General features: G+C 41.3%; 3 protein-coding genes and 1 non-coding gene across 4 annotated transcripts; all 4 read left to right on the forward strand.

Annotated features, from left to right (window-relative positions):
* The first annotated feature begins 870 nt into the window (after positions 1–870).
* On the forward strand, positions 871–4,695 carry aurkb (aurora kinase B). Its single transcript, XM_030765369.1, has 6 exons — positions 871–950; positions 2,228–2,416; positions 2,661–2,799; positions 3,148–3,296; positions 3,864–4,038; positions 4,531–4,695. Exons 1-6 carry the CDS (start codon positions 871–873, stop codon positions 4,693–4,695), a joined length of 897 nt encoding a protein of 298 aa, XP_030621229.1.
* A 715-nt stretch (positions 4,696–5,410) lies between these two features.
* Positions 5,411–5,492, forward strand: trnal-aag (transfer RNA leucine (anticodon AAG)). The gene has a single exon. It is a non-coding gene; the product is annotated as a tRNA-Leu (tRNA).
* Positions 5,493–6,003: 511 nt separating this feature from the next.
* Positions 6,004–8,360, forward strand: bod1 (biorientation of chromosomes in cell division 1). Its single transcript, XM_030765370.1, has 5 exons — positions 6,004–6,120; positions 6,675–6,799; positions 7,015–7,205; positions 8,102–8,279; positions 8,348–8,360. Exons 1-5 carry the CDS (start codon positions 6,004–6,006, stop codon positions 8,358–8,360), a joined length of 624 nt encoding a protein of 207 aa, XP_030621230.1.
* A 60-nt stretch (positions 8,361–8,420) lies between these two features.
* bod1l1 (biorientation of chromosomes in cell division 1-like 1) lies at positions 8,421–18,539 on the forward strand. The gene is made up of 23 exons (XM_030765371.1): positions 8,421–8,620; positions 8,859–9,008; positions 9,326–9,489; positions 10,054–10,150; positions 10,816–10,945; positions 11,186–11,249; positions 11,689–13,420; positions 13,566–13,633; positions 13,825–13,906; positions 14,574–14,638; positions 14,895–14,964; positions 15,160–15,357; positions 15,533–15,579; positions 15,849–15,912; positions 16,064–16,122; positions 16,224–16,299; positions 16,625–16,686; positions 16,857–16,944; positions 17,042–17,091; positions 17,302–17,350; positions 17,726–17,778; positions 18,147–18,198; positions 18,526–18,539. Exons 1-23 carry the CDS (start codon positions 8,494–8,496, stop codon positions 18,537–18,539), a joined length of 3,561 nt encoding a protein of 1,186 aa, XP_030621231.1. The 5' UTR covers positions 8,421–8,493.
* The last annotated feature ends 3,418 nt before the right edge of the window (positions 18,540–21,957 follow it).

A 21,957-nucleotide genomic window follows, 5' to 3' on the forward strand; every position in this document is an offset into this window, starting at 1 on the left:
TTGTACCTTTACAGTATATCAGTGTATTATATTTAATAAAGGCGTGTTTTGTACTTTTAAAGCTTTTGTCTTTGGTATGTTTGAATTGAGAAGAATCATTTGATTGAGTGGACTTAGGCAGTCATGTCTGTCTCCATTTCAGATGCCCCCTGCATAGATTGCTAAATATAAACAGAACTGAGAAATATAGTATAAATCTGCAGGAATGTTAACATGCTGTTACACGGTTGAGTACTATTTAACAATGTCTGCATGGTCATTCAACACATGAACGAAGTGTCATTCTCCCATTTTTTTATGCTGTCGTGGCATACTTTCCATTTCTTAAATCACGTAAAAGGGGTTATTTAATAAGTCCATATCTTGTAAGAGAATACAAGTTAGATCAAATAAAAGATAGAATAAAAATTATATGCTACTCGTAGACAATTTCCTGATAGACAAAGAAAATAGGAGGCCATCTGCTTTGCTTCAGCCAATCAGACAGAACGAGGGATTACTACAGCCAATCAGGTAGAAGAAGAGGTTAATTTGAAAACCTTGGCGGTGCATTCTCGGAGAACACAGCTCTTGGACGCACTAAAATTGGGTAAAGAGAGGCATCTGAAAACAAAGATTGTGGCTGGTAGTAGCTAATCGTCTAGCTACCAGAAGAATGCAGGTAATTTAAAATGTTTTGTCATATCTAATGCTCTTACAAGTAGATTCTTAGTCGTCGCGATAAACTAGTTTGCTAATCTATCTCAGCATAGCTATTCTAGCGTTGAACTAACTTACGTTAGCTGATCAAAATGTGTTAACGGTTGCTGACTTTCTAAATGTCATCAAACCGCAGCAGAAATGTTCCACAGCAGAAACGTTCAAATAACGATGAGTTGCACGGGTGTACTCATTGTTCACTGGGTACGAGAGATGTACTTCTACAAGCTGCTAATTACTAGCCAGTCTTGGTACAACACTAGTGTCATGATGTAGTGGCAGCAAGGTTAGCTTTGTCAGACACATCTTGGTAAACTCACTTTGCGTTTCATATGTACTCATAATGACAATCTTTAATGCCAGTTTCACATTAATGGTACAAGTTTTGCAAGTTGACTAGCTTGTTTTTTAGTACCAGGCAGGAAACATGGACGAACTGTTCAGCTAGCTAAGTATCTTGAGGCCCTGTATGACTTGTCAGTGCTTGCTTAGCTCTTTGCCGATGACCGGTCTTTTGCAGTATAGTTATATAGATTCTGCACTCATACGGTAAAGCAAATGACTTGCTTTTGGTTCTAGAATAAAGAGAATCGAGATCCTAAAGGAATCCTAGGACAGGTAAGTTCACATTCTTCTTCTTGACTGGTTGGACGAATGGTTAAGGGTTGCGAAGAGTTATACATGTACATGAACTGAGACGTAGACTAGTGTGTAATGAAGCCTGTTTGGTTTGGAAAAACTGTCTTTCTTTAGGATGAGCAGATGCCACGGAACATTGTCAGATTCCTAACATTGTAAATGTGACCATAAATATTTAAATTAGTGTACTGCTTTCTATAACAGTTAGTCTTTTTTGAAATTTGATGTGTTTGTAAAAATCTGCGGATATGATCTTTAAGCTAACTATTATTGTGTGCTGTTTTTTTTTTTGTTTGTTTGTTTTTTTTTTGAGTATGTACATGCTGATCTACACTGCAAAGAGGATTAGCTCTTCTCTTAATCATAGTGTCCAAAGTCATAACCACTAAATATACCCTGCAGTTTGAACAGAGTTATAGTCGTGTGATGTTTTTCTTCAGATGGAGACAGTGGGGCCTCAGAGAGTTGAAGCAAACCCAGGAGGTGATAAAAGAAACGTCATGGGTACTGCAGTTTTGTCTGTTCAGATTTTGGTTCTCATCAGTGTATTTAACTATTCATCATTGTGTTCCTGTTATCTTTTTTTTTTTTTTTTTTTTAAACTGTCATGGTCTCATTTTCTGAATATAGGTCCTGGTAGAGTACCAACAAATTCCATCTCTCAGAAGTAAGTACTTCTGTATACTGCATTGTCATTGTGTATGAACACAACATGATTGATTCTTCACTCTAAACCACTCTGTCCACTGTATTTGGATACACTGGATTAAACAGAAATGTCATTCAGTGGATGAGCTGTTTGTGATACTGTACAAAGTTCCCTTAATCATATTGAATTAGTGCTGTCATCAAAATTCTTTTGTGTCTATCTCCCCCTCCTTTCCTCAAGGAAACTTTCAATTAAGGACTTTGACATTGGGCGTCCCCTAGGAAAGGGGAAATTCGGGAATGTGTACCTGGCAAGAGAGAGGAAGCTAAAGGTCATTGTGGCATTAAAGGTTCTATTTAAATCCCAGATGGAGAAGGAAGGAGTAGAGCATCAGTTGAGGAGGGAAATTGAGATCCAAACCCATCTAAGGTCTGTATCCTTACCTTGCATGCCTTACCCCAGAATTTTATGTGCAGTGAAAGATTTCTCTTAGTTGGATTTTGATTTTCATGTGTATTAAGTCTCATGTGTCATTTCTCTTATTAAAGTATGAAGCACATATGTGAGCACTTGGCGCTGGTCCGATTTTAAGCTGCATTTGTGGTGCATGTAAATTGACTGAGTCAACTTTGATTCCTCTTGATGAGGTTTATCTTGTCATCTGTCTTGGCAGGCATCCTAACATCCTGTGCTTCTACAATTACTTCCATGACTCCTCACGAGTGTTTCTCATTCTTGAGTATGCCCCACGGGGAGAGATGTATAAGGAGCTCCAGCGCTGTGGACGATTTGACGACCAGCGTACGGCTACGGTGAGGACGGGAGTCTGGGTTGACATAGACATTGACAGAACTGTAGTAATGCATTCTACAATCAAACATTTACAGTGACTTAAAATTTATGTTAAAGAATCACTGTGCTCGCACATCAAAGTTCTGAAGTGAAGTAAATCTAGGACAGTACAGTCAAATTACAATTTCAACTGTCAGTATGTGGAAAATGTTCACAACATGTTTATGAAGATGTGTCTCTTACTCTGAAGAATATATTGTCTGGGTATTGTTGTGCTTGAGCACTGCTGTTGGTTTTGAGGGTTGATGAGTGAGTACTTTGTACGTGTTCTTGTGTGTCTGTCTGTCTTTGTATGTGTGTGTGTCTAGTACATGGAGGAGTTAGCAGATGCTCTGATGTACTGCCATGCAAAGAAGGTGATCCATCGTGACATTAAACCAGAGAATCTGCTCCTTGGCTTTCGTGGAGAGCTGAAGATTGCTGACTTTGGCTGGTCTGTTCATGCACCCTCACTACGGTAAAGACCTCCAACACACACACACACATACACACACACACACTTGACATACAGTTGCCCCCAAATGTAAAAACAGCCTTAACATACAAAATGACTGAGGTAAAACTAACCATATCAAATCCTCTTGTGTAGTCTGAGGGAAAAACAGGGAAACACATTCTTGAACAGACACTAGTCACAAAGTCACTTGAGGATTCATCAGCAAAAGAGGTGTATTTCCCTTAAAGATTAAGTGCACTGTCTTTTCTCCCCCTCAGTGAGTGAAAAGAATAATGGTGTATGGTACTTTTTTTATTTTAATTTATATTACAAAACAATTAATCATGAACAGTTTTTTTTTTTGGCCAGAGGAAAAAATGGTGATAACCAGTTTTCTGTCACTTTGTCTCAGTAATCAGTGTATGTTGTGCTGTTATTAGGCTTAATTTTGTCATGTTTTGAAACAAAATGACCTGTCAAGACAGTGAATCACGTTTGTCTGTTCTATAATATACTACTGTGTTGGTTTTTGTCTGTATAGTGTAGTGTGGTAGTAATTACTCTGTGTTTTGATGGTTCTCTCCCCAGACGCCGTACCATGTGTGGCACACTGGACTATCTGCCCCCAGAGATGATCGAGGGCCATTCTCATGATGAGAAGGTGGATCTGTGGTGTATTGGAGTTCTGTGTTATGAGTGCCTTGTGGGAAACCCCCCATTTGAAACAGCCAGCCATTCCGAGACATACAAGCGAATCACAAAGGTCTGTATCTCTTATGTTTTTCTGTGGCTGACTCACTTAATGGGGAAATTTCCTCCTTTAAAGACATGGGCTCAATACAACCCTAATACTGGCAATTGCCAGTCACTGAAATGAATCACTGTCCTTTACTATTTAAGATGGGAAGTAAAGCTGTTTTTACTTGGTCAGTCTCAAAGTTACTGGATTTCATCTCCAAAAGAAAGCTCCTAAATTTTGGTAAATATTGGTCTGCTAAAATAAGGCTATTGACATTGGTGAGAATGGGACCATAGGTCAATAGAGTGAACGTCGGCTTTAAATGTATTCCCTGGCTGTTTTTGAGGTTGTTTGTAGTGTCTTATCTGCTTATTGTGGTGTTACACAAATTGTGTATCGTTGAGCACTACAGAGTTATGTGATGTTTTGGATCAATTATACCTAAAGTATTCCTTGTCTGTGTTATGCACATAATGTATGAATGTGTGTGTGTGTTTGGATGTGTGCTTAAAACAGGTCGACCTCCAGTTTCCTAAAGTGGTCTCAGATGGAGCACGAGATCTGATCTCTAAGCTGCTGCGTCATAGCCCGTCCATGCGCCTGCCACTCAAGAGCGTCGTGGAGCACCCGTGGGTACGAGCCAACTCTCGCCGCGTCCTCCCGCCTGTGTGCAACCCCTGACCTGAATGACCGCCTGGATGAGAGACGCTGAATGCCTGAATCGTGGGGATGGGAGTTAGGGTTTATGTTGGGGTTAGGATCGAGGTTTGGTTCAGAGTGCCTCTCCATCAAGCAGAACACACTGGGAGCCAAACTACACTCTGCTGTCTCCTAATAATTTTATCACCTGCTGTTTTTAGATTATTTTACACTGCTCAACACACAGTTCAAATATTACACATTACCCTAAAACTGTACAGTTCACTTCTGATATGTGGGATTGATTTTATGTATCTTTTAATGGGATGCGTGGATGTTTGTCTCTTTTCTTTCTGACTGTTTATTGTTATATATGTTTGTAAAAACACTTTTATTCTCTTTGTAATAAAATGACTTTCCACAGTTCTTTGGTATTGTTACACTGCGGACAAAGAAGAATGCTATCCGCAGAGTAAAATGTTGTTTCCCAATCGCTTTCTTCAGATTTTTTATTGGTGATTTGATTTTGATAATAACTACTAATTGTACATGTTTAAACATTACTGGTCTAGGGAGCTTAAAGTAAGGATTAATTACATTGAAAAAGTTTTAGAGAGAAAACAGCTCTGTGTGAAGAATCAGAAACAAACATCAGAAAGTAATGATATACTTATGTGTATTTACGTTTGTGTGTATGTGTAGGAAGACGCCAAGTGCAATTCAGTGATTACGAAGTGACTCGATGTGGTAGCGGTATGGTAGCGTGGCCGAGCGGTCTAAGGCGCTGGATTAAGGCTCCAGTCTCTTCGGGGGCGTGGGTTCGAATCCCACCGCTGCCAGCAAAGTTTTTATTGTTCCGGTGATCAAGTTTAGCAGCGCGAAGGGCGACTTCGATATTAAACACACAGTCCATGTCATTGAAATGTACGTTACTGAACAGAACTGATAGAAAATGGCCATATACACATCGCCGACAGGAAAATGCCGAGAAATGTTTCCAGTAATATACAAGAAACAACAAAAAAAAATTGAAAAGAAAAATTCACAAAACTAAAGTATAAATTTACAGAGCGAGAGATACATTGAATAAAACATAAAAAAGAATATTTTGTGAAACGAACAGAATGTGACCGGAGGGGTGATTTATTGTTAAATAACCACCAGGGGCAGTGTTGCTAAAGAGGGAGGATCCGTTCCTATGGGTTTTATTCCTGTTGCTTAGTTGAGTATCCGGGTCATGCATTTCGCAGTGAAATCAAAATATTTCTACTGAGGAGGGAAACCGCTACTGGATTTGAATGAAGAACTCCTGATATTTTTCAGTTTTTGTTTGTAAATTCAGTTTCCCATATGGCTGGATTACCTCCAGGAGACCCGCAGCTGGTCTCTATGATCGTCAACCATTTAAAAACTCAGGGTTTGTTTGATCAGTTTAGAAGGGACTGTCTAGCAGACGTGGACACAAAGGTAACGTTATACTAACAAACGCTATGAACGAAATCTCAAAATCGCTTGCCATACAGATGGTAGATAAGAAACGGATTAATTTTGATTGTTTGCGGCTTAAAGTTTGTAAGGCTCAAATGCATCAGATTGTCAGTGACTGGAATTTCACCTAAAAACCAAATGTCTGGATTCTAAAGAGATTAGAGTGTATATTATTCAAATTACGTTTACCATAATAATAAAGATATGTCGTCTGAAGACATAAGAGTTTTATTCTATATTTTTTTAAGCTGTATTGTTAGAAAGTTCGGCACAGCAGACCGCTTACTTACAGTTTTCTTTGTTTCTCGACATGTATTCATGCAAATCCCTTACAGTGATGATAGACAAGGGTTGTATAACTTCTGCAAGATGCACCTGTATTACTTGACCTGTAGTTAACGTACTGTCTGCATCACGCTGTTGACAACTCTTTTGTGTTAGTGCAGGTTTTTGTGTGTGCAACTCAACCTCTTTCTTCTTCTTGTTTTTTGTCCTCCTTTTCTTGTTTTTGCATTGTCCTGTATTTGTCAAAGCCTGCCTACCTGCATTTGAGACAGCGTGTGGACAACTTTGTTTCAAACCATCTTTCTAACCACACATGGAGCCCTCAGCTGAACAAGAACCAACTGAGGAACAACATCAGGCAGCTTGTTTTGCAGTAAGTCATATGCTTGATCGTCAGCTCCATTGACTGGTATTTTAGAAAGTGGAATTTTAGCTTAGCTTAAGTTACCCTCTTCAACTATTCCACTATTTCATGCATTTTTGAAACCTTATGAGGTTTTTTGAAGCATTATTTAGCCCCACAAATGTTCAGGAGCCGTATGGGCACACATACATTTTGTGAACATATGTGTTATTTGTCCCTTGCAGGTCTGGTCTGTTGGAGCAAGGTGTGGACAGAATTGTGGCTCAAGTGGTTGATCCTAAAATCCACCACACCTTCAGACCACAGGTTGAAAAGGTGGTCCGACAGTTCCTGTCTCCAGGCAGTCATGTGGAAGAACCTCCTGTGAGCATGTCCTCACTGCCTGAGATGCAGGATTCCAATATGCTGTCTCCAGGTAACAGCTTTTTGTCTGTCTCTTCACATCTGTTGGAGGAGTGCCTATAACCATTATAGAAGTATTTAATAAGATAAGTTGGGTTCTTGAGGGGAGGTTGGCATGGTGTTTGTGTGTGAGTGTGTATCTGCTGATTTTGGAAATGAGTTGCTAGGAGTCTTGGATTTAGTGAAAGGGTAAAAACAATGTCCATAACGGAAAGTTGTTATTAGTGTCACATGCTCCTCAGTCACATCTCTTAACCGTAGTGAAGTTATTAGGCAGATTTATTGTTTAGTCCAACATACTTGCGTTGAAATAAATTGCTTTTTTGTCTGAGCTCAGCCATGGCTATGTTCATGGCAATGGTTGCTAGGCTGTTATTGGAAAATTCCAAGAATGAAGGTGGAGCTTGTTAAGGGTTGATCGTACCTCAGTATTCACCATTCAGAATTTGTTGCTCTTTTGGCTATAAATCAATCATTCTCAGCTCCAGTTTTGGTCATTCTCAGCTCCAGTTTTGATCATTTTCAGTTCCAGTTTTGGAGACCCATAGCATAAGACATTTTTGTCAAACCTAATATCTACTGGCTACTGAGAAACAGCACAGCTGCCGTTTCCCAAATGAATGTGTGCAAGTCTGGCCCAAATATTTTCATAATGGCAGAACCCTGTGTTTTTGCCACCTAATGGAACGGACCACTGAATTTACAAATCCGTGGTGTCTGAAAACAGATGCGCTTATTAGTAAGCTTCCGTTGTAATACAATGCACCGATGCTAACAGTTGAATTCAGAGCCATTAAAAGTAAAACTGTGATATTTAGCTGAATCAGTTTTGTTTTTTTTCTTCCAGTCCCGTTTTGTTCTGTAAAAAAAAAAGTCTGTGGTTTGACTTTGCTCTCCCTTTCCTCACAGTGATCTCGTCTGCTCCAGCCTCTAGCTCAAGCAACAGCGCTCTCTCCATCCTGGATACCATCAGCTCCCTCAAACAGGAGGCCGACAGCAAGCCCAAAGAGCCCCCACTGCAGGGGGAGGAGGGAGAGATGGACATGAGTCTGGTGGAGGAAGAGGATGTGGATGAAAACAAAGAAGAGGAAAGAGAAGAGGCAAAAGAAAAGAGGGCAGAAGATGGGAAGTTAGTTTCCGAGGTGCCTGTGGCAGAGTTAAAGATTGAGGATGTGGCTCAGGAGATGGAAGGAGAAGGAGAGACAGCGGAGGTGAAGAAAGAGAAGGCAGACGCGGAGACAGAGACTGAGGAGGCGTCAAAGGAGCAAGGCGAGGAGAGCAGGGACGGTAAAGCCGAAGACATGAGAGAGAAGGCCGGCGGCAAAGCATCCGGGAAGAGCAGAGACAAGAGCAAAGACGCAGACTCCCAGAAATCCCACAGCGACAAACAGCACATCCAACAGAGAGCCAGAGAGAGGCTGAAAGAAGGTGGAAATGTTTACCTTAAAAACTGAATGAAAATACTCACCCATACTCCATTTGACCTGCGTGCTTAGTGTTAAGACTGGCTCACTAGAGAGATGCTTCAGTCATGCCTACACTGAGTTTCCATTTCATTTATTTATTCATTGTAATTTAAATAAATGTTCAGTGTTAAAGTCAGTTGAATGACAGGTAGCCATTGAAACATAACTCTAAACAGAATGTTGGTCTGTTTTCCTGTCAGAATACTCCCTGGAGGACTCAGACTTGGATGGTTTGAGTGACATCACAGTTAGCTCAGTGCATACCAGTGACCTTTCTTCTTTTGGTGAGGAGAGTGATGAAGATCCGCCTCCCTCTGACTCCACTGAGGAGGGAGAGATAACCTCAGAGGGTGAGTTTGTGATGGACTGTATTTCAGTATTCTAATATGCTGAGTTTTTGAGATAAATTCAATGTGTACTTTTTCTACAAAATCCCATAAAGCTGTCGCTCCAAGCTGAAGTTGTTACAGTGCAATGTCCCATTGAATATCAGCATGCTGTGTGCCAAATGATTCTGCACGCAAGAATTGGATGTGTTTTTTTTATGCGGATAATGTTGTGTGCATGTATATGCTGACGCAGGTGTGTACGTGCAGTGCTGACGTGCTGTGTGTGTGTGTGTGTGATATGACGATGATGATTTTGTGTGTGTTTGTATGTGGTGCAGATGAGAAAGTGCAGAAGAAGGAACCCAATGATGTTACGGATGAGAATAAAGAACGGAAGCCCCGCGGGGCACGCCAAGGCTACGTGCACAAGCCCTTCCTCTACTCCCGTTACTATAGCGACTCTGACGACGAGGTCACCGTGGAGCAGCGTCGGCGCTCTGTCGTGAGCTTCACTCTTCGCTCCGTTCTTTTCAGCATCAGCCGTGTGCCTTTAGATTAACCCAGAGAGGATTCACTTTAACGCTTTTTATTCTTCAAATCTTCCCCACTCATCTTAGTAAATGTCATCATAGCAACACTGAAAAGTAGTGATACTGAAATCTTAGATGTCTTTTTGTAGAGAGCGTAAAAAGACTACAGCAAAGGTCATCCTGAACAGCCCAGTACTTTTTTTCTGTTACATCCGGTGACTGCATGTTGAGTGAAGTCAGTTTTCTGTACGGAGCCACAGGTCCTGCGGGAGCCGTAACAAATAATTATGATTATTTCTTTTTTACTCATCGTGTGTTCTTTATCACTAATTAGAGGTCTGACGGGTAGAAACTAACAAAGCAGCGTAGGTTATAGCTGTGTACAAACATTGAAAGAGAGTACACATATTGCATGCACCTCTATTTCTTTGCTGTAAGGAATCATTTAAGTACTGTTTATCACATCCCATCATACCCCTCTCTTTCTCTTTCTCTTTCTCTTTCTCTTTCTCTTTCTCTCTGGATGTGTTGTTTAGGCCAAGGATAAAGAAGAACGCTTATTGAAGCGTCAGCAGAATCGTGAGCGGATGGAGGAGAAACGCAGACAGAAGGCAGCTCAGACAGAAGAGCAAGGTAAATCAACCACAACAAAACCAAAACCGAACTTTAAAAAAACTAACAAACCAAAAACAAATTAATAATTGTATTCCAGTGAGCCAAACTGTCTGTATTTCTGTCTTGTGTTTGTGTTTGTGCTGTGATACATGTTGTGTCCATTTCAGTGAGTTTGAAAGTGTGGTGCTATTTGAAGGAGTGTGTGTTAGTGTAGCGTGTGATATTGTAGTGTTAATTTCTGAATAAGTTGTGTTAGTTTGAGTAATGAATGATAAAAATAACTTGGCTCCAGAGGACAGTGAAACAGAATCATGCATAACATAACACCGTGCTTCAAGACTCTCCAACAGGTGAAAAGGGAATATTGTTCCTATCGGACCCTACGATTCCTATTATTCCAACTTGACTTCTTATTATCTTGCTAACAGAGACATACAGCTTTGTTGTATACTCGCCCAGGCTTGTCTTGTGCTGTTTAGAAGTGTGTGTGTGTGTGTGTGGGAATGTGTGTTGTTTTTGTGTGTATTGTTCTGTGGCGTGACTGTACGTGAGTGCTGCTTTGCTTTTTGTTGTTGTTGTTGTTGTTTTGTCACCCCGTGGGAGTGCAGGGTGACGTTGTATGGATAGTGTATGAGTGTTAGTGTGAGTGTTGCTGAGTTTGTGGTTTTGATATTTCCGTGTAGATGACGATAAGATGGAAGCTGCCTCACACAGTCAGGAGACTCAGGGCCCCAGGGCGAAAGAGGCACGTAAAGAGAGGAAAGTTCTGGAAAAGAAGATGGCTCTCAGTCAGAAGAGGAAGAGAGATTCAAGGTTTGTGGGTTTCTCTCTCTTATTTTTGTTTTGGGTTTTTGATAGTGTTTGTGTCTGTTATTTGTAACGTGATCTCACTGTGCTGTGAACATAAGAACATAAACTTTCTTTATAAAGCAAGATTTAGGATGGGCTCTAAGAACATTAAGGCTATTACTATAAATATTAATGTGAATATGACTCTCTGTCTAATGTGAATGTGACTATGCATTTAATGTGATTTATAACTGTGCCTCTTAGAAAAGAGAATGTTTTAAGCAACAAGAAGAAAGGAGATTCTGAAGGAGAAACACTGAAGAAGGAGGCAAGTCTTCTCTCTCTCTCTCTCTCTCTCTCTCTCTCTCTCTCTCTCTCTCTCTCTCTCTCTATCCCTTTCTCTCTCTCACTCTCTTTAGATTGCTCGTTCTCTGTCTGTCTCTGCCTCAGTTTGACTAATAGAAATAATGTTGTGAAGTACTTTTGGGGTAAATGGTGTCAGAGAATGAACATGTAGACACTCCCTATATATAAAAACTGGATGAAGGCTGATCACCACAGGCTTTTTCTCAGGATGAAGGCTAAATATCAAAGATGGTTATACGGAGAGTCACAAACATAAAGATATGATTGATCTTTTGATCATTTTTTTTTTTGTTTAGATGTTTTAACCTTGCATTTAAAAAAAAAAAGTGTGTAGGGTCACTAAACAAGCTCTATAAATTTAATATGATCTGAGTGAGTCTGATCTGTCTGTGCATTCACAGGAAGCGGTGAAAGTGACTAAGAATCAGCCTGTAAAAGCAGTGAGAAGAACCTCTGAAGCAGAGGAAACACGCAGGAGGAGGAGCAGCAGCCAACTGGAGGAAGCCAGCGAGCCACGGAAAGCCCTGGACAAGAACCAGACACATTCCTTCATCCTGGACTTAGAACAGGGCTCAGAGGAAGCCCTCCGCCACAGACACTCAGGGAAAACGGACCGACACCCGCGCAAGGAGGTGCACCCGAAAGAGAAGGAAAGGAAAGAGAAAGAGAAGGATCGCAGCCTCTCGGATGAGCGATCCAAACACAAGCAGAAAACAGAGAACAGGAAAGGGGGAGAGATTCAGGGAGACGACAGAGAAGGTGTGAGAGGAGCATCCGATGACAGAGAAAAGAAGAGCTCAAAGATCAAAGTGGATAGAAAGGACTCAGTATGCGGCAGGGAGGCCGCGGAGGAGGGGAAAAAAGGGAAGATATCCTCCGACGCCCCGAAAGAGAGAGAGAAAACAGAGAAGGGCAAGGGAGAGAAAGCTCCAGTGAAGAACGACTTGAGACAGCAACACCGTCTAGACTCTACTGGCTCTTCAGAGGAACGCTCTGAGGTTGAACTTGGGTCAGAGGGCACCAAGAGGAAGGACAAACATCCTAAAGACATTCTGAAGAGATCAAAGAGTCACACAGAAGTGAAACACCCCGAAAAGGTCAAAAACAGGTCAGACAGTAAGGATTCTGGGTCGGCTGAGAGAGAGAAATCCAAACCCGATCAGAGTGGCGCCGAGCCCCAGAAATCCATGTCAGAACCTGAAAGCGATAGTCGAAAGTCACGGGAGACTGAGGCTGGATCAAAGGTCAAAACAGTGCTGGAAAAATCTAAATTGAAATCGAAGGAGGAGCTGAAATCCCAACCCTCTTTGAGCAAATCGGACAGGAAATCTTCAGTTCAGGAAAGCAAGAGCAAAGGAGTGATGCCCGCCAGCAAACCAGACTCATTGAAGGATCGAAAGAAAGACGGAAGCATGAAAGAAGAGAGGAGGACCTCGGAGGATCAAATGGTCGAGAAAACAAAAGAGGGCAAGTACGGCAAAAAAATGAATGAGAAGAAATCCACCGAGGGAAAGAAAGCGGAGGAGAATCAGAAAGGATCAGAGACAGAGGAGAATCAACTTGAAACTGCAGCCCAGTGTGAGGCTGATCCAGTCACTGCCATCAACGATACCCCTGCCCACGTTTCAGATAACACGTATGACGCCCTGAGTGATGTCACCCCCGAACCTGAGGATGAGGAGTGTGAACCGCACCGACTCTCCACCGAAGCTGACGCTCTCCTCAGCCTGATGGACGTTTGCATCTCGACAGCAGGAAGTGATGTCCCTGGAACGGCTAACAGAGAGGAAGAGGAGTTGTCTCTCCAGGAAGCTGACTTGAAGATGAAAGAAGCCGCTTTGACGCTGCTCTCCATGGACCCAGAAATGTCCGTGTCTCCAAGCCTAGTTGCGATGGAAACGAAGCAGCTTGTCATGGAAATGCAACAGACCACCATGGATACGCAGCAGCTTGTCAAAATGGGTACGGTGCAGGTCACCGTGGATACCACACAGCCAGAGCCTTCTGTGGTTGACCTTGCCAGTGAAGGACATTTAGCGAAGTCCGGGGATTCACAGACAGATACTGAGAACGATGCTCTCACTCAATCCTCTGCTCAGGATGAGCCATCAGACAGAAATCAGACTCAACATGGTACTCTGTCCAGTTTCTTCAGCCATAACTCTGAAAGATTTCACAAATATAGAGCAGTGTTAAAATAACTGTTTTGCTTATTAGAATTGATGATTTGACTCTATGTTCGTGAATAAGAGTTCTTAAAATTTGTGTCTTGCTGTAGATGAGGCTGATTTAGGTGTGGAGAATATGGAGACTGAGTCAGTCACACCAGAGAGAGTCACCTCGGAAGTAAGTGTACACTGTGTTTTTTTTTCTGAACAACAAAACATCGTTGCAGATTTTTAATGAATAGTTGTAAATTTTCTCGATGAATGATTATCTCTGTGCATGTATCTATACCCCTAGAGTTCATCCACTCTTCTGGAGGAATCAGAGAAAGATGTAAATACTGAATTGTACATTTGTTTTGTTGTATTAAGGATGTGAGTGATGGCGTACAGACCACAGAAACAAAACCAGGTGAAGTTTTGCCTGAGCCTTTGTCACCTGTCAGTACAACAGGTAAGGTCACGTTTGGGGCCATTAGCATTATCAAGATTTCACAACTTATATATACTTTTACCTTTAATGTAAATTGTTATCCTACCGTGATATGATTGGAGAAAAGATTTTGTTCAACTCATTTTCTTTCTGGAAATGACATGATGCTATGTTTCCTTATAAAAGCCAACCCAGTTTAGAAATTATGAAGACCAGTGCACCAGCACACAAGTGGCTGCATGTTTCATAATATGACAGAAATAAATAGTAAATTTCAAATAGGTAGTACGTTTGCGAGAATGTGAAGTGCCATGTGTTTATTTTGCAATGTAAAATATTCTAGACAGTGCTGGACGGAGATCATTTCAAACATAACTTATATGTATTAACAGGTACTGTGATAGCTAAAATGTATTCATGAAAGTAGTGCTGCCCTCACAGTGAATTTAACTCAGATAAACTGACTGTGTCTGTAGTTTTACTGTGTATATGAAATGCAATCAGAGGAGAGCACTTATGTCCTCAGCTTCGTCTACCACTCTGGAGGGGTATGATTGAGTATTTGTGACATAGAAACAGGGAAGAGCCTGTCTGGGAGGAGCCTCTTGGGTATATTGGGATTTTGGCCCCTGTAGATATGGGTGGGTTTTTTTTGTTTGTTTTTACATTTTTACCATCCTTCTTTCAGATGACGGACCCCCCGGTCAGTCTGAATCGACTCTAGCACACAGTGAGCGGCCAGATGAATCGTCTGTGAGTTTTAAGCGATTGTTTTCACCTCTTCATTTTGCTTGTTGTCCAGAATCTGCTTGCTTATCAATAAGGAATAGAATCAGCAGTGCAATTATCCTCATTCACTGTACTGAACTCTTTTTCCCTGTCTTTTGACTTGTGGTGTGTGTGTGTGTGTGTGTGTGTGCGCGCGCGCGTGCGTACATGTGTGCGTGTTTGTGTGTGTGTGTGTGCGCGTGCGTGTGTTTGCTTGTGTTTCGACTGTTCCGCCTTGCAGGACAACATTAAGACAAATGAAGATGACTCAAAGACCAGTGAGCCATACAATCAAGCCTTGATTGATGCTGGTAGGAGTCCCCCACAAAATCCCCCTCAAAAATCTGTTCCACCCATTATCACCCATCACAAATTTCACAGTGACCTTGCTAGTTATGACTCTTAGAAAACACAGCAGTTGAGTATAAACCCTCTGAGTTTTATCACGTGCACCAGTGGCTAGTTAATAATTATAACCCTCTCTCCTTCTTGCTTTTTTTCCCCAGACCCCATGTGTTCAGAGCCTGAGGAGAGACAGGCAAGCTCCACAACATTGGAGACTGTCACTGGGGTTTCGGATGTTGGGGTTTCGGATGTTGGGGTTTCGGATGCTGGGGTCTGTGGGACAGCCGACTCTGGGGCTGCAGATATTTTGGTTGAAAATTGTGACAAACTCCAAGTAAAGACTGTTGACACTGAGACAAGTGAGTCATGAATACTGTGTTCTGCTGTTGTCTTTCACCGTCAGTGTGCCATTCTGATCTTATGACAAACTTTCCTTGAGGATTTTTTTTTATTTTTTATGTAAAAATGGTCTAGTGTCTTTCTCTCATGTTCTTCGCTCTATTCTCCTCTTTTCTCTTCCTTCCCATCTCTAAGGGGAAGACCAGAACAAGACATCTGAGGAAGTAGTGCATTCAGAACCTGTAAGTAGTCACAAGTAACTCTTACACACCAACACACTGTCTCTTAGCTGATAGAGCCTGTTGCTAAGTAGTGAGAAAAAAACAAAACAGAACAAAATAAAACCAAAAACCTGGCAAAAAATAACAAAAAAGACCCTGACAAAAAAACAGAACAAATTTGGTTAAAATGATAAGGAAATATGCCTTATTTTTCTCACCGATTCTTCCTCATGCAGCGTGTGTTCGAATATTAATTATGATGTTCAATGCTAAATGTTCTCTGTTTCAAGGCTGGCGTGGATGAGGCCACAGAGACACAAAACAGTCACCAGGCAAAACTAGTCAAGCAAGCCAGTGAGTCTATCTATCTGTCTCTCTCTCTAGCTGTCTATCTCTCTGTCTGTCTGTCTGTGTATGTGTCTGTCTGTCTCTGTCTGTCTGTCACGTTTCATTCTCTGGTCAGCTCACCTATATTTAAAATGTTGCACATGTTCCATTACTGCAGGTAATGCATCTAAATCAGATGGACAGGACGAGGACAAAGGCTCAGATGTGTCAGAATTGGTGAGGATTGTTTGTAACACTCTGAATCACTTTCTTATGACCAATTAGTCTTTATTAGTGGTGATTTTGATGGAAAAACAAACACATTTTTTCCTGACCAGGATGAACAAACTGAGGGGAGAGTGACCCGTAAAGGCAGATCATCCAATCAGAGAGCAGCTGCTGTTAAGAGTGGTGGTTTGTCATCATGATTCTGTTAATCTCACTATGCTCTATTTCTGCACTATTTCTTTCTGTCTCTCTGTCTCTCTCTCTCTCTCTCTCTCTCTCTCTCTCTGTCTCTGTCAACTATTTCTGTTTGTATTCTCTCACCCTCCCTGTACTCTGTATGTTTCACTCTGTTTTCTTTATCCCTCTCCTCACACAAAATGTAATCGACATTTACTGAAGGGATCTGCTTAAAGATTGTCCACAGTAGTAAATTCACAGTGATAAATGCTTTGCCTTTATTGGAGCAGGCTTTAGCTGAGTTTTGCTTCTCTTATGTCCCTGACTGTAATAGGCAAAGCCAAGAGGGATCAGGAAATCAAAGAGACCGGCAATGACCAGCAAGCCACTCCTCAAGTAAGTCGTGTTTTCTTCTCTCTCTCTCGGTCTCTCTCTCTCTCGCTCTCTTTCTCTCTCTCTCTCTCTCTCTCTCTCTCTCTTTGTTTTGTTTTCTTTTCTCTGTCCCTGTCTTTTTCCCTGACTCATTTTTTGGACAACTCTTACACTCTCTTGTCTGTTGTCTAAAGGAAGAGGGGAACGACGTGACCACAGAGACGAGAGCTCCGCGCCGAGGGAGGTCATCCAAAACGACACCTCCTCCCCTGAGAGAGACACGTAAGCTGGTGCTTTTAACTGTTAGAGCTGGTCTCCTTTCTTTACTGTTCCAGCATTCAGATGACCTGATTAAACCTCTCAACTTCTGTCCTGTCAGGCTCAGCATCTCAGTCCAAAGAGGAGGAGACAGGACAGGAGGAGCAGAAGGTGGGCTTATTAAACAGCTCATGCATGGACTCTATGGGAACATTTAGGAATATATATATATATATATATATATATATATATGTGTGTGTGTGTGTGTGTGTGTGTGTGTGTGTGTGTATATATATATATGTAGTATGTAGAAATATCTGTGTGTATGTCTTTGTGATGTGCATTTATGTGAATAAAAAAATGAAATGTTGTTCTCCACAGGGTGGCAGAGGTCGGAGGTCAGCTGCACAGACCAAAGACAATGTCACAGGTTAGTATTTGGACTTTTCTCGCTGCTACACCTTTTATTGCTGCTCCCCCTACAGCACATCTAAAACTCCAATACTGCTACACCCTTATAACAGCCACGTCTATTACCTGACAGCACCTACAATGTGGAATATACTCATATCGCACCTATATCTGCAGGAAAACTACACCTGCTATACACTTATGCCCTTATCAGTGGTACATCTGAAATACAACTATTTAAATCACAGATGCATCTCCATGACCTCACCATGACTTCACCCAATACACAACTACACCTGAGGCATAACAGTGCCTCTGTCACAATAGCCATTCTGTAGGAACTCGTGTTTAACACAGCTGTGACTCTCCAACCTGTGTCTCTCTCTTACTGCAGCCAATCCTGCCCTTAAAAGGAAACGGTCAGAAGAAACTGAGGATTCTGGGAAGGTGAGTCGGCTTCGTGAAAACCAAACAAATAGAATGTTTTCATCAATGAGCGTTTTTTTTTAGCAGTTTTACCGCAGGTTTATAGCAGGTTTATAGAGTTTGATGTTTATGTTTATTATTAAAATTTCCTGCAATTTTTGTATAAATTCAGTCATATAAAATTACAAATTCAGCACTTCGGCACTAAATATAGCACACTTTGCCCTCTGTCTGCATCAGGAAATCAAGAATTAAAATGAATTTATTTATTTGACCTGACATTAGTTTTGGATTCTAAAACAACAGTGAAGTAGTATGAAAACCAGCTTAAGGATGTATTTAAAATGGGAGTTTGTTACTGATGTGTCTGTGCATGTCTGTGTACACAGGATGAGGACAGACAGGAAGAGGATTCTGCCAAACGAGCTCGAGATGATACTGGTAAAACACACACACAGACAGACATGCTGTTTTTGGCAGGCGTCTGTTTTATAGGGTAATGCTTTATACTTTCTCCCCTCCCAAATTTATTTTTCATCCCTTTTTTTCCTCAGAGAGTCAGTCAGAGGAGCAGGAAGAGGAGAATGAGGAGAAGAAAGAGAAGGATGAAAAACAGGAAGATGAGAAACAAGAAGACGTGAGCAACACTAAAACAAAAGCAGTTAGTGAAAAATCTCTCTCTCTCTCTCTCTCTCTCTCTCTCTCTCTCTCTCTCTCTGTTTTTTTTCACCCCCAAACTCCCGTGAATTCTGTTGACTGCTGTTAAAGGAACAGACATGTAGAAATTCAGGTGCTGATTGATTACTGATGCACTGAGGAGTAATGAAGGCTAAATGGTGAGGGAGCAGGAACAGCAATTAGAGTTCATCAACTCAGTTGTGGGTTTGATTTCTGACATAGTGGGAAGAATGAACAATGTGCTTAAGATCCCTGTCCCTGCTAATGAGGCCTTGAGCAAGGCATTTAAAACCACATTACTGCTGTCTAGCTTACTCGGTGTGTGGACCTCTGACGTTTATAGGGCTTAATGCCAAAGCACATCATCAGGGATCTCCACTTACGCAGATAGAAACAGTGGTATGGGAAATGAAGCAGAAGGAAAATCTCTGTTGTAAAACAGTGGGTAATGAAGTACTGTAATGTTATGTTAGTGGTGCGCGGTGACTGACTGTCTAACTGTCCTACTTGACAGACGGGTCTGAAAAAGGCACTGACTGGTCTCTTATCAGTCGTTCATTTGTTTGTGTTTATCTCCGTAGGGGGAGGAGACAGAGAAGGAGGATGAAACAGAGAAAGAGGAGGAGACCGAGAAACCTCAGAGGAAAACCCCTCGTCGGGGCAGGGCTTCTAAAACCATTCCCACAGAAGACATGGGTGAGTGAATGAGTGTGCGTGTGTGTGTGTGTGTGTGTTCAAAAGCCATGCATCTGCAGCATGCTAAAGGCACTCAGTGATATTGGGGCCCAGGATTAGTGATGATACTATCTGTTATTAGTGATATAATACCAGTGATCACAAGACTTTCTCCCCTTTACGCTCCACTCTGTCCTATGTAGATGAGACTGCATCAGAAAAGAAAGACACAAAGCTGGAAGAGAAAGAGAGCGATGACAAGGAGGAGGGAGGAGTGGAAGAGGAGGAGGAAGAGACTCAGACAAGAGCGACGACTCGCTCTGCTTCACGGCTAGAGGCCGAACGGTAACCACGGGACATGTGACTTTACAGATTATGATATGTATTAATCCCACTGTTGTTAGTGACTGGCAGAATGGGTCACGAGTAGCATTACATTAATGTTGTTATTGTCTTTTCTTCTTTTCATTTCTAGGAACAAACCAAGTAAGCCCTCAACCCGCGCACTCAGTAAGCGCAGCGGAAAAGAAGACAGCTCTCCAAGTACACGGTATCTGTCTGTCCACCTGTCTGTCTCTCTGCTTGTAGGAGTGTGATCAGACAAGCTAATATGTTTATGATTGTTTCTGTGCATTTTTTTTTTGTTTTCTCACAACGCAGCGGAACACGAGCTCAGGCCTCCACGGCGACAAAGGGACGTAAGCGAGATCCGAGCCCGCCGACCCCTCGCACCCGCGGGGGGCAGAGATCCGAAGAACCTGCTGCCAAAAGAACCAAAAGATGAAGCATTCCCAACATAAACGACAAACAACTGCAGCAACTGTCAAACCTATTTTATTTTTAGAAACTTGTAACTTTTTTTTATTTGTAAATACACTGTTTTTTAATAAGACAACACACACACACACACACACACACACACACACTATCACAGCAACTCTTAAAGGACAGAGCCAACTTGTGTTGTTTGGTGTATTGTATGTGTTGTATGGTTGGACTAAGGAGGCAGTGAAACAAAGGGATCTCCCTTTTCTTTCTGGTCCTTTTGGATGAGTAAGCTGTTCAGTGCCATGAAATTTGCAGTATCAGTAAAATGTCTGGACAAAAATAGATTTTTGCCCAGCCAGTTTTCAGCAGTCACAAAATTTTTCAGAATATTGAGTTGTATTGTTTCTATGGTATTGTATTTGTTGTTTTTTTTTAAGTAAGAACAACCTTGTCCACATATTCACTAGTGATTTCTATCTTTATGTGTTTGCTTTTTCTTTTGGTTCCATTGAGTACATTCTCAAATGCTGTGTTGAACATGAACATATTCATTCTGTGAATGTGATAAAAATCATTTTGCTTTTCCCTGAGTTGAGTACTTACTCAATATTTACTGGCTTGTAAATGCCAGTGTGACTGTGTTTTTGGAAAGGGCTTTGATTTGGGATTTGTGAGTATGTTACTGTCATTTTTTCTTCTTGTCGTTAAATAACCTGAATACCTAAGTGGTTTTCATAGATTTGTTTGTGTGTGTGTGTGTGTTTTTGTGTTTGTGTGTATGTGTGAGTGTGGTTGCGTGTGTGTTTGTGTGTGTGCATTTTGTCCTTGATGATCTGATAGATACATGAATGACCACTCTGTTAACGTTAGGGCTTTACGAATCTTTTGACATATAGTCAGTAGGTAAGATCATTATAAAAATTCTACCCTTCAGTATGATTGCTTTGTTTGTTTTGTGACTATGTTTTCTTTTACATACCACTAAATGCTATATTAGTGGAAATCATTGACAGGGAACTTATAAAACGCAGATATTTTTTGAATTTTACATGAAACAATGACAGATTTATGTTGACATGTCAGGCTGAAATCAAGAGTCTTCAGTTCTTCATGTTATTCCTAATACTGTGAAATTTACTTCTTAAATCATACCTGGTGGTATCATACACGTGAAGACAGATTTTGATAAGGATATTCAAAGTTCCGTATGAAACACTGTCAGTATTTTGCTTTCGGAATATTCGTCTATCAGGTAAGTAAATTGATTATTACACCGATGTCCACTAGATGGCAGTAATGATGTTAGAGCCAACTGTAGCTCCGAACAGGCTGTGCGAGCCTCATGTCACTGTGTGTGCATTATTTGCTGGGAGAGGTGACATTTCAACACCTGAAATATTTAGTAACACTGAATGGACCCTAAGGGTTACTACTGAAAAATAAGTGAAATTCTGTTTCGTTGCTTACTGGAAAGAGTGTGTGTAGGAGGGTGCACATAGCCTAATATTGACTATGGAGAACACAGGAGGTTTTTCATGGAACTGAATTAAATTACTGTGCTTGATACTGGTCACTACGGCTGCAACAGTTTAGGGAACCCTTGAACAGGGGTTTCTCATTGTGGCAGGCATAAATTTCAGTTAATGGTCTTAGTAAATAGTGAACAATAGCAAATCACATACAGTAAACTGCAAGTGACATTTCAGACACCCTCACGACCATCGGTTCTGAATAACATACAAGCTACTTTTCAGTGTCACTGGAATAGTTTTTCTTTGTAAGAGCCACGCTGGGGCGTCCAAAAGATTTTCATTAAAATAATTCACTTATACAGAGACTAAATTATTTATTTCTATTTGTAGAAATGTATAGCGTGCCAGCATGCCTATGTATCGGATGTCAGCATTTAAGCTAGATGTCATGTTTTCAATTTATTACACCTACCGTTTGAATTTTCCTAAACACGGTACTTACGTGGTAAACAAGCAAAAACAATATTTTATAAATCAAAAACATAAAAACATTTAATGCTTCTGACATTTGGTGCAGGTGTGCTGTCCACTGCTCCCGCGCCCTAGT

This window comes from Chanos chanos, chromosome 2 (genome assembly GCF_902362185.1).
Source record: "Chanos chanos chromosome 2, fChaCha1.1, whole genome shotgun sequence".
Lineage (NCBI taxonomy): Eukaryota > Metazoa > Chordata > Actinopteri > Gonorynchiformes > Chanidae > Chanos > Chanos chanos.